At 52.6% G+C, this 14575-nt stretch overlaps 1 protein-coding gene across 1 annotated transcript; it reads left to right on the forward strand.

Moving 5' to 3' along the window:
• The first annotated feature begins 6340 nt into the window (after positions 1–6340).
• On the forward strand, positions 6341–10036 carry NFKBIA (NFKB inhibitor alpha). Its single transcript, XM_054200896.1, has 6 exons — positions 6341–6741; positions 7091–7199; positions 7660–7870; positions 8335–8423; positions 8541–8801; positions 9307–10036. Exons 1-6 carry the CDS (start codon positions 6461–6463, stop codon positions 9352–9354), a joined length of 999 nt encoding a protein of 332 aa, XP_054056871.1. The 5' UTR covers positions 6341–6460; the 3' UTR covers positions 9355–10036.
• Positions 10037–14575: the final 4539 nt, after the last annotated feature.

Below are 14575 nucleotides of genomic sequence, written 5' to 3' on the forward strand. Positions count from 1 at the left end.
AACTGGCTGCCAGCCATCACCTGCCCCAGGAGCGGTCGTGCTCGGAGTAAGCAGTTGGCTGCACAAAAATAAACAGGAATATGAGAGAGCAAGAGCTCTGGGAGGAAATGAGGATTCTATTATAACCCGGTCTGGAGAGCCTGCATCCTGGCAGTGCAGGAATACCCGGAGCATGCAGAGCACGGGGTGTTTGGAGTTTGGAAGAATCTGCATTTAACCCCCCTGAGCCTGCATTTAGCCTCTCTCAGCCTGTAAACCAGAGCTCACCTAGCAGTCCTGTAAATGCAGCCTAAATCTTTGCTGTCCCTTGGAGCTCTTCTCCCAGCTTGCTCTCCTCCAAAGAACAACTGCATTACCCCAGGCACTGCGGCCCCGCTCTCGTCAACAGCCATCGGTATGGGTAGAGGATGGATGGGCTGGACCAGGACATGGCACCAGAAGCACATCCAGTCCTTGGCAATGCTGCGTGCGCTCCCTGCTGGCACAGCCAACACTCCAGCTCCGAGCACAGCCCTCAACCACTCCAGAAAACAATGAGGTTAAAGCCTTAGGAACTTGGGGAGCAGAGCCCTGGAGTGTTCTGCACTTAAAGCTGAGCCCCCCCTTAGCACCTTCTCGGCAGCAGCTGCTGCTGACACCCATCGTCAGCCACAGGCAATTTGTTGGTGATCGATCGGGGTTACCCCTCCCAGAGCCGTGTGGTCTGCTGGGCTTTGGGGCTCCAAAGGACTTTGACCGGGAGAAGGAGCAGGGAGCAGAGAGCCTGCCCTCCTCCAAAGAGGGTGCGCACAGGAGGAACCGACCTCCAGACAGACCCTCGCCTGGCAGTCCCAGGGCTTTTTCAGGAAGCATCCAGCCAGAAGTTCATCTTCCGTTGGCTTTTTTTCTTCTTTTTTTTTTTTTTTCTCAGGGTTATGCTCTTGGTATTGTCTAGTATTTCCTGCTTCCTCCCCTGGCAGCTCCCCTGCTAGCTCAGACACACAGCTACAGCACTCGCTGCATTAGCCCCTGCGTTTGCCACATCCGTCCCCAGGGAAATCCCTGGGCCCCCACGCAGTTCAGCTTCTAATTAAGGCTCGCCGTGTGTCTGTCTGCTGCGGCGAGCTCCCACTGCTCACAGAGAAGCAGCGTACTGGCTTTTTGTGTCTGTCCACGATGACTTGCACCCACCAGCTGTAGGGAGAAGGGTTGCACAGGAGCGCGAGGAGGCTCAGAGCAAACGGTGTGCTCTCACTGCCCCTGCGCAGCCCCCCGCTCGGACAACCCAGCGTTAACTCAGTTCAGGTCTTTGGTTTGCTCAAAATATCACCCAGTACCACTGGGAAATTTGTGTCCAGATCCAGCTTCGAGCTTCTGGATGCATAATGCGAACAGAAAGGAAAGCAGCTCCCTCCTCGGCACGGCCCCGCTGGCTGCCCACGCTCGGCCTCTGCCAGGCAGAGCTCTCCCTCCCGAATTCTCACCGGGTCGGTTTTCTGCATGGTCCCGCCATGCCGCTCTCTCCACATTTGCAAGGCTCCTCCTTGCTGGGAAGAACTAGAGACGGTAACATTACCAAATGTCACAGTTGCTTGCAGGGGGAAAGTCCCTTTTTAATCATTAGCGCGCTCCCAGTTCATATTTTCCCTGTCAGGTGCTTCCACTCTGTCTGCAACCACAGAGGCGGCTGGACCGGTGGGGAGCAACGTTACTTGTATTGCTGAAGGGAAAGTTGTCCAGCAAGCTCAAGAAGCCTGGCTCTGCCGCTCTTCTCTTCCCCCAGCCCGAGTCTCTTCTTTCCTAAATGAAACACACGTGGCAGCAAGCTCTGCTGCATCAGGCAGCGAGCATCAGCTTCGAGCTTCGCAAGCAACGCGCTTTAACAAAACTTCCACCTGAGAAATGGGAATAACACCAGGGAAAACTTGTCTTCCAAGTGGTAGGCACTTTCAAATGACTTGCCCTGTATTTACCCTTAAGGCATAACAATAAAAGCAGTTTAAATGGATACGGTACATCTCATCCCTAAGGATCCCCAGAAATGCAATGAATTGATATATAAACAGCCCACAGTTCACACAGAGAAATGCAGATCTTTCCAGGGACGCAATACATCACTTTAAGAGATGCCAAAAATAAGCTGCAGTCTAAAAATAAAAGCAGAGACTAGTGTAGCCAGTCAGAAGTCTGGGACCATTAGACTCCGGCCGGGACACCCTAGTTAACTCCATTTATATATCTGTGGGACATGGGTAGGATTTTAAACTCCTTAATTTGGACTTTGGCTTTATGTGCCAAAAATTATTCCCCGCACTGTTTGCTTGGATATTGTACCAGCTCAAATAAGGCGGAGAAATGCTTCCTACTGCATCCACCATACTGCTTTTTGGAGCATCTGGCTGTCCCATAATAGCCTCCGATGAAAAAGTCTGAGGAGGTAGGGATTCAGGCCACGTGGCACGTGTATCACCACCGTCAGCCCTCATCCCAGCTGACAAAAATGGACTTTGCTTAACTTTCCTTCTTCTCATTTGGCCATTTTTTTTAAAGCTTTCAAATTATAGTCATATTATTATTATAAAGCAGGAGGGAAATATGTTTTCCTTGTTTACCACTGGACTAATTGTTTGGAGCTGCCTGGTTCTTATCTCTATAGCAGCTGTAAGTGGGAGCCTGAGATGTGTGGATTTTAATTGTAAAATGTTATCAGAATGATAATGTTAAGTGTTCCCTGGCTTCCATCGCACATTCAATGTCCGTAGACTTTTGGAGCAATAAACCGGAGTCCTATTCCAAAGGAGTGTCTGCACGTGTGCGTACACATGTAGACAGCAGCTTTACTGCACCAATTTGCTTTGCTTTGCTTTTGGTTTCAACTGCCTGGGCCAAGATCCTGCTGGATGTTGTGAACCACCTTTCCCGGTACGTTTACTGCAAGCCGTGCATAGTCCTGGAAATTAAATGGGAGGAAACGGTTAATAGGTATCTGCAGCAGCAATCACAAAAGGATGAAGTTGAGGGACCAACTCTGGTAAATCAACAGCACCACAGCGACAGCACTAGACGGTTCTCATGATTAGTGTGGCAATCAGGAAATTACAGTTTAATGTGTTTGCTGGAGGAAGCAGCACGAGAATCTTTCATGTACTTTAAAAACTGATTAAAACCCTACTGCCCCTTTGCAGCATTCAGGCACGCAAGGCTGCTTCTCCGCGCCCTGCCAGCTGCTTTCTGCAAGGTAGAATAAAAACAAACATCTCGTCCCCGCAGCCCCGCTGCCCCGCCGACTGAGTGCTCAGGGCACCCAGAGCGGAGGAGGCTTTTGCAAAACCTAGCCCTTAGGTATCAGGTGCAAAACCACCTCTTGTGGCCTTTTACATCGTTATAGTGACTTTTCGGCAGTCCCTTGGTCCTGCAGTGCCCGCTGGACCAGGCAACGGAGGCTACTAACATAGTCCCGAATGTCAGAGAACCTTAATCTCCTCTCAAGCTGATGAGCAAAAAAACATGCTCCTGTGAAATTAATACAGACACAGCAGAGGTATTAAACCAGAAGGCACAAGAGGACAAAGAGGGTTTAGTTTGGCGCAAATGACTGCAGCGTTCATAAAGCTTTGCTCCTGTTTCAGCAGGGCTAACCCCTGTCCTGGCTCTCCGTCCCCGGGGGTCACGTCTGAGCCTCCCAGAGCTGCAACACCTGGGTGAGAGGCCACCTAGGAAATCAGAGGTGTGACAGGCTCCACCCTATATCCAAAAACCTCATATCCAAAAGCCGAGTTTGTTTCTTTCTACTTTTTTTTCTCTTGTGGACCGTGTAGAAAATTGTATAGAAGAACTGCTAAAATGTGTTAACTTTCAAAAAAGAAAAACAAAAAGCCAAAGACAGTAGCACAAAAAGTACCTCGGTAGCACAAAAGCAGCATCAATGACCTTCACTCCTGCTTCAAAACCTTTGCTTTATACTATCTTCCATATGCCGTCCCTCTAGGCAAACATTGTACGATGAGCTGTGAGGGGTTACAGAGAAGACAGCAGCTTTATTTGTTTTAATTTTAACGAGGGTTGCGCTTGCCCCTGCATCTTTACTGCATCCCGCCCCTGCTACTTTACATGTACATCAGGGTTTAGGGCAGAATCCCTTCTCTATCCGTGCTTTTTGGCTGCCTAATACCCAGGGGTGCTGGTCCATGTCTGGGCCACCCCCCCCCCCCCCCCCCGCCGACACCCCGGGCCGGGCTGCGGAGCGGCAGCATCTCCCTGGGGCAGGAAGTGGGCTGGGGTTGGCCTCGGCGCCACTTTCCATCCAGAAAACATTTTCCATCTCCTTTCCGCCACCTACAACTAACTGGCTGCAGTACTGCCGGGTTAAAACGCAGCACACAAAATAAAAGCACCTCGCGTGCCTCCGAAAAGAGGTTTCTGCTGGCAAATGCTTGCTAAAAATAGCTCCGCGTTTGCCTGCGAGAGCAGCTGGAGGTCGCTTATAGAAGGAGGCAAAGAACTCACTTTGCTGAATCTGGTTTCCAGACATCGCAGTGGGGACGGGGAGTTTTAAAGTTTAATTTCTGCGTGGTTCTAGCAAAACCCCAACCCGAGGCAGCCGTGGCCGGGCTTGATTCCCCTGCCAGTCAGAGCAGGAGCTTGCTTTCTAACTCCCAGCCTCCCTTTTTTGCAGGGAAGCGGGTAGGAGGAGATTCATTTGTTAATTAAATTTCCCCTGGCGATTTACATTAAAAAGGGGAAACTGTTTCAAGAAGCTCGCAACACTTTCATAACCCTTAACCTATAAAAGAAAAGAGTTGTATGGCTTTTTTCTAAACCTGCCCAAAAGCACCAGCGGGTTGTCCCAGGCCAAGTGATGAATAATGAAAAAAAGTCCAGGAATGGGCCAGCTGGGCTGAAAATCAGGAACATCTGCTCACGGAAAGTCAGGCATTCGCCCTCTCCTCTGGCTCCCCCTTTCATCTTTGGATTTTTCTTGTTCAAAGGGATGCCATCCAATGGGAAAATGACAAAAGGAAAAAAGCGCAGACACTGTTACTCAGCGAGGCCGGCAATAGTTGCAAGAGAAGAAAAATTCTTCGTGGGAATCCCCCACATCTGAGAAGTAGAAGCAAAAATTCACCAGGGAAAAATTCAGTGCTGTCAGCAGACGATGCCTTTTATCCATGTGGGAGCCTGCATTTATCCAGTTGTCACTACCCATGGATGCCACGACAGCAGTAAAGAGGAGCAGAGAAGAATCATTAGGAATGGCCAGAGGAAGTAAGAATAGAGGCAGAAAATGTCATTTCTTCTTTAAAAACGTTTGTTACCTATATGTACTTTCTGAAAGAGGCCTGTTTAGTCCTGGAACAGAAATTGTGTGTACAGGAGTGGCGTAGAATTCTCCTGTTCATTCCTGGTCCCACTGCACTGAAAACAGAGTGAAAACTTATGCACAGCAGAGAAGGGAAATCCTCTGAACGCCGAGGCAGCACCTGCACACCTGCAGGCGTCGTGACACCATAACACCAGTCATGTGCAATACTAACCTGAATCTCTCCAAAAGGCATTTTCCCCGCCAAAATAATAGCAATTCCCGCCAAAGCAATAGCAGGGAAGACATGCAGCATGCTGATGCAGCCTCAGCATCGCTCGGGTGGTGTTTGGTTCCCTGAACTTTCAGCATGACCTCGTACCCTGGACTGGCTACAAATTCTGTCCCTGCTATCAAACGAGCGCTGGTTAACGACTCCAACAGGGAGTCCCTCTCACCAGCCCTCGAAATGATCCTCACAGGGTCAGGGATCTGCTGCAGATGAGGGCGATGGAGGAGAGCTGTGGTGATACGCTGCACCTCATGGGTGGTGGGGCTCCTCCGAGTGTGATGACCACCACTTTGTATGCTTACAGACTGGCCTTCCGGCCTGAGACATCCCACAGCTCCTCGTACGGAACAGCAAGCTGGCGGGAAAGTCAGGAGGGGATGTGGGGTGCAATCAAGGCCAGCAGTGCAGGTGGTCCCCAACGCGCCAGGACCCCTGCAGCGTGCAAGGGGACCCTGGTGCAAAGAGCCCCGTGGTGTGCAAGGGGACCCTGCAGTGTGCAAGGACCCCCGCAGCGGTGCGCACACCCGCTGCCCTGCCGGGGAGCGGGCACCGGGAGCCCCATGACCGGACAAGGCAGGGAAAGCCCCCCGGGAAAGCCGGCAAGGGGCAGCAGCCCGGGGCGCTGCAGGGAAGTACCGACGGGGACGCCGGGGAGGCGAGTACTTCCCCCTCGACGTGGAAAAACGCCAAGTCCCCTCCCGGGCCGGCCTCTTCCCTCCCCTCCCGGGGCGGCGGAGGGGAGGGAAGGGGCCGGCCCGCTGCGATCCGCCCTCCCTGCCATCGCCCGCGGCGCCGAGCAGGACCAGACCCGTCGGTCGGGCTTTGAGTGGCTGGAAATTCCCGTCCTCGGCGGCTCCTCCCCCGCAGAAATCCCCCTCGCCGGGGTGTATATGCCCAGCGCCGCCGCCGCCGCCGCTCACTCGCCGCCAAGCCGGAGCCCCGCCGCCATGATCAGCGCCCGCCGCCCCGTCGAGCCGCCGGTGATGGAGGGCTACGAGCAAGCGAAGAAAGAGCGTCAGGGCGGGTTCCCGCTCGACGACCGCCACGACAGCGGCTTGGACTCCATGAAGGAAGAGGAGTACCGGCAGCTGGTGAAGGAGCTGGAGGACATACGCCTGCAGCCCCGCGAACCGCCCGCCTGGGCGCAGCAGCTGACGGAGGACGGAGACACGTAAGTCGGGGGTGGGGGGGGATCGAGGTGGAGGGGGGGAACTGGGATAGGGACGCAGGTCGGGGGGGACGCGGCAGGGTGAGGACGGGGACAGGATGTGCTGCCGGCGGGGAGGCGCCGCGCTGGGCCGCGGCGGGGCGGGGAGGGCGGAAAGTCCCTGGAGGGGCGCCAGGGCCGGGCGGCTCCGCGGCGGCGGAAAGCCCCGGACGCCGAAAGCCCCGGCTTGCGACACCCGCCCATCACCCTGCCCTCGGACCCCCCCGGGGGTCTGGGGGTGTTTAACGTGGCGTTTAGGGGGCTTTTAGCGTGGGTCGTTTAATTAATTTTCATTTTATTTTTTCCCCTGCAGTTTTCTCCACTTGGCGATTATTCACGAGGAAAAAGCTCTGAGCCTGGAGGTGATCCGGCAGACGGCCGGGGACCGTGCTTTCCTGAACTTCCAGAACAACCTCAGCCAGGTACTTTCACCTCCACAGACCCAAATCCGGATTGTACCCCCCCACCCCCACAAAAGCCCTCTGGGAAATTCCCTCCCCAAAAGTCCTTTTAAAATTTTCTTTTAATTGGTGGATAGTAAATCAAAGCCTACATTCAGGGAAGTCCCCAGCGTTAGTACAACGCTTCCTCTCCTCTGAGAGTGCCATTTAACGCCCGCATTTTTCAAATATGATGCAATGGGTTGCATCCCTCTTTATTGGGATGCTAATGATACCCTTCATATGGATTGTCTGTTCAGTATCCGGAGAGCCCTAAGTGCATCACTTCCAGACTAAAGGGCAACAATGCAATATGTCGGGAAGCGTAAAGAACTGAGTTTCTGGGGGGTGTTTTTAACTGGGGGGCACAAATCACCAAGCGGTCCAGACATTGCTGCCAAGTTTGTAACTCACAGGTTTGCCTTTTCTTTTCTGCCTGCAGACTCCTCTTCACCTGGCAGTGATCACCGATCAGCCTGAAATTGCCGAGCATCTTCTGAAGGCCGGATGTGACCTGGAAATCAGGGACTTCCGAGGGAACACCCCCCTGCACATTGCCTGCCAGCAGGGCTCCCTCAGGAGCGTCAGCGTCCTCACGCAGCACTGCCAGCCGCACCACCTCCTCGCTGTCCTGCAGGCCACCAACTACAATGGTACGGACACACTGCTGTACATCTGTGTCGGTGTGCTGTACCAAGGGTAGAGCTGTTGTCCCGTATTGCTCAAAGATCTCTGGATAGGTGGAGAAGGATCATTATGCCCCTTTGAGAGTTGAGGAGTCCAAAGCACACAGCAGTGTCCGACTTTTTTAAAGTGTCACTGTCTTGTAGGACTCCTTACTGTTGATTACTGGCTCTCATGGCTTTGAATTTTGCATTTTTAGTGCACTTTTGCAGTGCTCCTTTTTTTTTTTTGGGTTAAAATAAGTTGCAGTCAAACAGAATAAAGCCTCTAATAAGTCTTTCCAAAATCCAACCCTGTTATTCATACTTACTGGAAAGCTTTTTTGGAAAACACCCTTTTGCCGTGGATAAATTGCAGACTGTCCTGTCATCTTGACTTTAACTGAATAGTAGGTTAGACTTACTCAGATTTTCCCTTCATTTGTGTTTTGCAGGACATACATGTCTCCATTTGGCATCTATTCAAGGATACCTGGCTATTGTCGAGTACTTGCTGTCCTTGGGAGCAGACGTAAATGCTCAGGTATGTAATCTATACCGTGAATTTAACGGAGCAGGGCTGCGTAGCCATAAGAATCAACAGGTCTGGCACCGTCTCTGGCTCTCGTAACATGCCAAACCTTGTCTTATTTTCATGCAGGAGCCGTGCAATGGCAGAACGGCACTACATTTGGCTGTCGACCTGCAGAATTCAGACCTGGTGTCACTTCTGGTGAAACACGGGGCGGACGTGAACAAAGTGACCTACCAGGGCTACTCCCCCTACCAGCTCACGTGGGGAAGAGACAACTCCAGCATACAGGACCAGCTGAAGCAGCTGACCACAGCCGACCTGCAGATGTTGCCAGAAAGTGAGGACGAGGAGAGCAGCGAATCGGAGCCTGAATTCACAGAGGATGAAGTAAGTAGCTATTTGCACCTTTTCAAGAGAAAGGGAAAATCCTGCCCTTTGTAGTTTTTTTTGGTTGGCACCGCTCTGATGCCATGCTCCAGTGGCCTCTTACCTATATAACAGATGGGTATAAATAACCCATAAAGCGAGGTTACGCTGCCAGCCATCAGCAAGATGGCAGTTGGGGCAAGCATATAAATAGATTACATTTAAGAATAAAATGTAAAAAAATTGCACAAGGGAGCGGAGGTTAACTTCACGCAACGCGAGTTCTGTTGCTGACACCTACAGAACCTCGTGAGATAAAATTCAAGTTAATGGGTGGTTTTCTCCTCCCCAGCATTTGTTTTTGTAACATGCTCAGTGCTGCGAAATGGCAAACGTAACCATTTCAGTGTAGAAATTTTATACGCTGCCGAAGTCGGGGCATGCAGAATTTGGCAGTTATCCCAGAGTGGATACAATAATCCCAGTAAGAGTTTTGCATTAACAGCCTTTTGTTTTTTTCTTCCAGCTTATATATGATGACTGCCTTATTGGAGGACGACAGCTGTCATTTTAAAGCAGAGCTTTCTGTGAAAAGAAGTGACTGTGTATATATGTACAGAAAAAGGACTGACTTCCTTCATTTAAAAAGAAAGTCGCAATGCGGAGGGAAAAACCAGGAGGGAAATACTACGCTGCCCAGCAAGGAGCATGTAATTGTACCAGGATGGTTCCAGGTGTTTAAGTACAGGAGTGGGATGTGTAACATCAATAGAGATCTGTGATTATTCACACCACCCGATAAAGAGCCACGTAGCCCATCTTCTCAACCCTACGAAGGTAGCAGGCTACGTATCCAGCCTGCTAGTTACAGAGAGCTATCTCGTGGCGTTAAGTCCCAGGAGGAGCGCGTGTCCTCTCGTGGCAAGGCAGGCTCTTACCAAGACCCCATCGTCTCGGAGGCTGTGTGTGAATTTGCATTGGGCGCTCCCTGGCCTTACTGACCGACCTCAGCTGCTCTCGATGGGGCGTCTCCGGCGGAGTCGTCAAACCAAGGGACCGGTCACCTCCTGACTGTTAGGAGAAAGTAGCAATAATGTTAACTGTGGGCATTGGAAACTGTGTGTTTCACACCATGTGTGTCATAATTGCTACACGTTTTAGCAATTGTATATTGTGTAAATACTGTACATTTTTTGTTTATAATTATTTTGGTACATGTGAGATATGTATTTATTAAAAAAAGTCAGATTACCCTACCTGGTCTGTGAAGTGGTTCATGGCCCACCTCATTGTCCCGAGAGACATGGGAATCCACCTGGTTTGCTTTTTAAGAAACATTTAACACCTAGTAGGTCGATGGGGTCACAGGCTCAGGGGGTTTTGGTGGTTCCCCTCAGCAGTGGTAAGACATCGGAGCAGCTCGCAGCTCCCAGCCCTTCTGCTGCAGCTAATTTTGGAAGCAGACGTAGGTGTCGTTTCCTGCGCCCGTTGTGGCTGGCGGGTCGGGGGGCTGGGATTCCCCCTCCATGACCCAAGCACGGCACTAGAGAAGGGGGTTTTGAGGCCGTCAGTGGCAGCACCCACCCACCCGCCCTCGTGGCACCTTTTTTTTCCAGCTCCGATACTTGGCAGCTCTTGCCAGGACTTGCCGGGGGAGGCTGGAGTTTTGCCGCTCAGCCCCGCACCCGCTCACCCTCTCATGTATCACCCGGCTCCGGCTCCGGTTTGAACTCGGACACCTTTGGATTTTCCAAAGGGGATTTCCGCGGGAAGCAGGAGCGCACGCCCGGGAACACGTGCTGCTGCCTTCCACCCCTGAAATACAGGCGTGGGGCCTCCCCCCGCCTTCCCCGCTGCGGGAGCCACAGCTCTCCTTGTTCCCTTCACAGCGGTGGAGGATGTGGTTTTAACCCGCTCCAGTTATTCCTGCGTGCTTCTCTCCGGCGTTCGGGCAGATGGAATCACTTTGCTCAAATCCTCGCCCGCTCCGGATTTTCTGTTGGCAGCGTCTCGCAGTGCAGGACTAATTTTAGCCCCGGATTTTAGCCCGTTGTGTGACCACGCAAAGGATGGGTTGTGTGAGGGGTGACCGTGCCCCGTTCCTTCTGTGCCGAAACCCCCTGGACGGGGACGGGGTGCACCAGAGCTGCTGACGCAGGACCGAGCTCTGCCAAGAGCGTTGGCCAGGCGACTTCTGTGCTGCTGGCACCCAGCCCGGCTCGGGCTGCCGGAGAAGGCCATGGCTCCAGGTTGCACAGGGACACCCATTCCCATTTTCCGCCCTGCTCTTCCCCAGGGGTTCCTGACATACCACCTGCTCTAAGGAGGGCTCTCTGGTATGAGGAAGAGCAGCACGGCTGCCTGGGTGCTTCCTCATTTGCATGGGAGCCAAAGGCCACTGTGGAAAGGATTATATAAAATTGTCATCCTGAGTCATTTTTATTTCCTTTCCACTCTCATCGCATGAGCACAGCCCAGGTGTACGCGCTGAAACTTCCTTCTGTCAGACAGGGCCATGCCAGCATGGCAGACCTGCAAAGTTTTCCAGGCGTGGAGCTGGGTGAGAATCTGCCAAACCCTTCTTCTCCGGGCCTCACCCTGCACCCCGAACGACCGCTGAATCTGAGCTGGGGATGGGGACCGGGGGGGCTCATCCACCTGCTGCTACAGGTTTTTCACCAGTAAAGAATCCCAGGTGACTTTCAGCCTTTCTTGACTAAACACGATGCTGTCACGGTTAGAAATAGAAAAGCCAACGTTCCTCTCATTAGCTCCATTTCATTCCCCCCCCCCACCATTCAAAACAGGAGCTGGAAATGCTGTCAAGGCCCTGCAGAGGCATTCACCAGCTATAGATATCAGTGTTCTGGAACTGCTCGGGTACACGGCTGGACCTGGTATGCAAATATTTAAATAGATACCATCTGAATGCAAATACTTTTTATTCGAAGGCCAGAGGGAGGAAGGAAAGTGCAGTTATCAGTAGTACCAGGTCGGCTGAGTAGTTTCGGAGGCAGCGGGACATTCTCTCCCGCCCATTGCAACATTTAGACAAACAGTATCTTAGGAAGCTGCTGCTATAATCTTGCAAGAATTCTATAACAACTTAATAAATTAAGCAAATGCTTTAATGTACAAGGAAGTTTTGCAGCTAAACAAATCATTGCCCAGGTACCGCATGCTGGTTACGCTACTGTTTGCCTCCCCCGGTCATGCAAAAGTAACCAAGTATCGTACGTGGAGGAACCGCAGGAAAAGCAAGTAGGACAGAGATTAATGTGAGAATCTGTGTTTGTTAGCAAAATAGGTCGGGGCATGTTGTGTATTCATGCATTGCTAATGTGGGACTATTCAGTGCAGAGCTTTGCCCGCTCGCTTGATGATATAACAAGATTGTCTGCTGTAGGTCACCCCCTGCACCCCTCCAGTTTCCAAAATGTGCCCTTAACTGCTGCACGTCCACCCTGTCTCTGGATTTTCCACGCTTATGCCTTTAGAAAGATCTTCTGAGAGTGGTTTTGGTGATAAGCTGCCTTCATGCTACCTTCTTGGCACTCTGGCAGATGTGTTGCACAGTCCCATTTGTAAGACTCGGAGCAAGAACTCCTCACGCGTTTATTCTGCCAGCATCACTTTTTCCTTATTCAGCTGCCCCGGCTGCTATTAGCAGAGCATGCCAGCTTGCTCCTGCTCGTCCTCCTCCTCGCCTCAGCTCCTGACAATGCTTCTCTGTGCCGGCTCAGGGTTCAAAATTCTCCCCCAGCACCTTCGCCACCTTGCCTAGGTGGCTCAGCAAGCTTCAAGAGTAGCCCTGCTGCTGCAGATCAAGGTCCTGTGAAGTTCCAGTTTCCTGACTCTGACCCTCTCTCCACTAGCCTCATTCCTTTCCCCAGCTCCTGCCATGCCCATCCTCTGCTATTGCTGTCCTCGCACCCATATCCACCCCTGCCTGCTCTTTTGTCCCTTCCACGGTGACCACCTTTCAGCAGGTCCCCTTCCCTCTTCTCCTGCAATGCCAACTCACCATGAACTCACTCACACCTTATGACATTGCACAGCATGAGGCTGCATTTTTGTTTCCAGCCTTTCCGCGCTCCCCATTCTTGTAAATCTCTTTGATAATCCTGCAGGGATATTCCCATACTTCCTTATATTGCGCACAAAGAGCTGAACTCCCCGTTTCCTCCCACACCCTCCTCTTCCTCCTCGCACTCCAGCTCCCTGCACACCTCCCTCGCCCGAACACAACCTAGAGACCTTCAGTCCCTGCACTCCTGCCTTTCACCTCACTCAGCATTGGCCCTGGACTTCTCAAGAACCTTATGGGGGTGACAGACAAAATGCAATGGGACGGTAATGGTGGAGAGCAGACCCCAAGCCCTGGTTGCCCCACAGTAAATTGTGAATCCTTCTCCTGCATCCACTGCAGCTTTGGAAAGTGTAAAAGCAAGGGCAAAAGGCAGCTTTGCACCTCAGGATGCGTGCAGAGAGGCTGCGTATCTCCCACTGGCTCCAGCGCCAGCCTGACCTTTGCAGTCCGGAGACAAAGCCCTCCCCAGGTCTGCTCGCTCTGCTGCTCTTGTATGGTGCAGCGTGCTCCTCTCGCCCAGCCTGGGCTGTGCCGGCTGTTTGACACAGAGGTGTGGGTGTCTCAGCCCCCTCAGTGGCAGGAGGTGGGATGGGCAGCTCCAGGAGCTGCCTGCCGGTGGGCTTGGACACCACGAGGGGCCACAGTCCTAACCTGGGGGCCTTAACTCTTGCTCTCCTCCCCCTCCTCCTTCAGCCCTTTGACATTAGGAAGGGAGTCCCTGTTGACTACTTGGCGTTTTACACACTATAACTACGGAGCCAATGGACAGTGTTTACCAACCATGCGCCCCACACCCAGCTGGTGGACACATCGACCTGCCTGTCCCAGCAGGACTCGATGCACCACAAGGCAGTGAGGCCACCAGGACCCTTAATCTATGCCCCGAAGTGGCAGCCCCACTGCTACTGGCTTTGCCCCACAGCTTTAATTCAGATTTGGATGAGCAAAACAGTTGAGTGAGGAGAGGAAAAGGTGGAACCATCAATCAAACCTGAGGAAAGACACAGTGATCTCCAAGGAGGAGGAAAAGTATCATTTGTGACTTATTTTAATAGAAATTCTTCAATGATGGTGGACTGCGGGCCAGGCAGGGTTCCAGCACAGATCATTCTTCTGCAGAAGCTGAGCTGTGGAAATAATTAAGCATCTGGTTGTTCCTAGAAGAAAGAACTGCACAAGGGAGTGCAGGGATGGTAGGGAGGACCCTCTCCCTGGGCGAAAGCCCGCCCTCACTTCAGGGGGGTGGAGGAAGGGCTTTTCCAGTGTTGCTCTGCTCCCAGCACTGGCATGGGATCCTGTGGGGCGAGGGAGCTGGGAAGTCCTGTGCCCTGCTGGGATCCCGTGGGGCGAGGGAGCTGGGAAGTCCTGTCCCCTGCCGGGATCCTGTGGGGCAAGGGAGCTGGGAAGTCCTGTCCCCTCCTGCCAGCAGAGACGGCACGCACCACTAGGACGGCCACTGCACAGCTTGTCTCCAGCAAGCGCCTGTCACAGCTCTGGCAGCTCTCGCCTCCCCGTCCCTTCAGACAGCGCTCCGAAGCATTAACATGAGGGCCAAAAGGCTGCCTTTAAACACCGACACATTTATCATGCCGAAATGTAAGAAGTCCAGAGGGGTTGAAACAGAAAATCCCCCAACGCCCTGGAGGTTTGACTGCCCTCCCTCCCTCCCCGTGCTCCAGCACTCAGCTTTTCCCAGGAACGTCTC

Source organism: Rissa tridactyla, chromosome 4 (genome assembly GCF_028500815.1).
Source record: "Rissa tridactyla isolate bRisTri1 chromosome 4, bRisTri1.patW.cur.20221130, whole genome shotgun sequence".
Lineage (NCBI taxonomy): Eukaryota > Metazoa > Chordata > Aves > Charadriiformes > Laridae > Rissa > Rissa tridactyla.

Coding starts and splice junctions, on each gene's coding strand:
- NFKBIA (XM_054200896.1), top strand. CDS start 6,461: ATGCCCAGCGCCGCCGCCGCCGCCGCTCACTCGCCGCCAAGCCGGAGC. Junction 7,200..7,659: donor TCCAGAACAACCTCAGCCAG/GTACTTTCACCT, acceptor TTCTGCCTGCAG/ACTCCTCTTCACCTGGCAGT. Junction 8,424..8,540: donor GAGCAGACGTAAATGCTCAG/GTATGTAATCTA, acceptor ATTTTCATGCAG/GAGCCGTGCAATGGCAGAAC.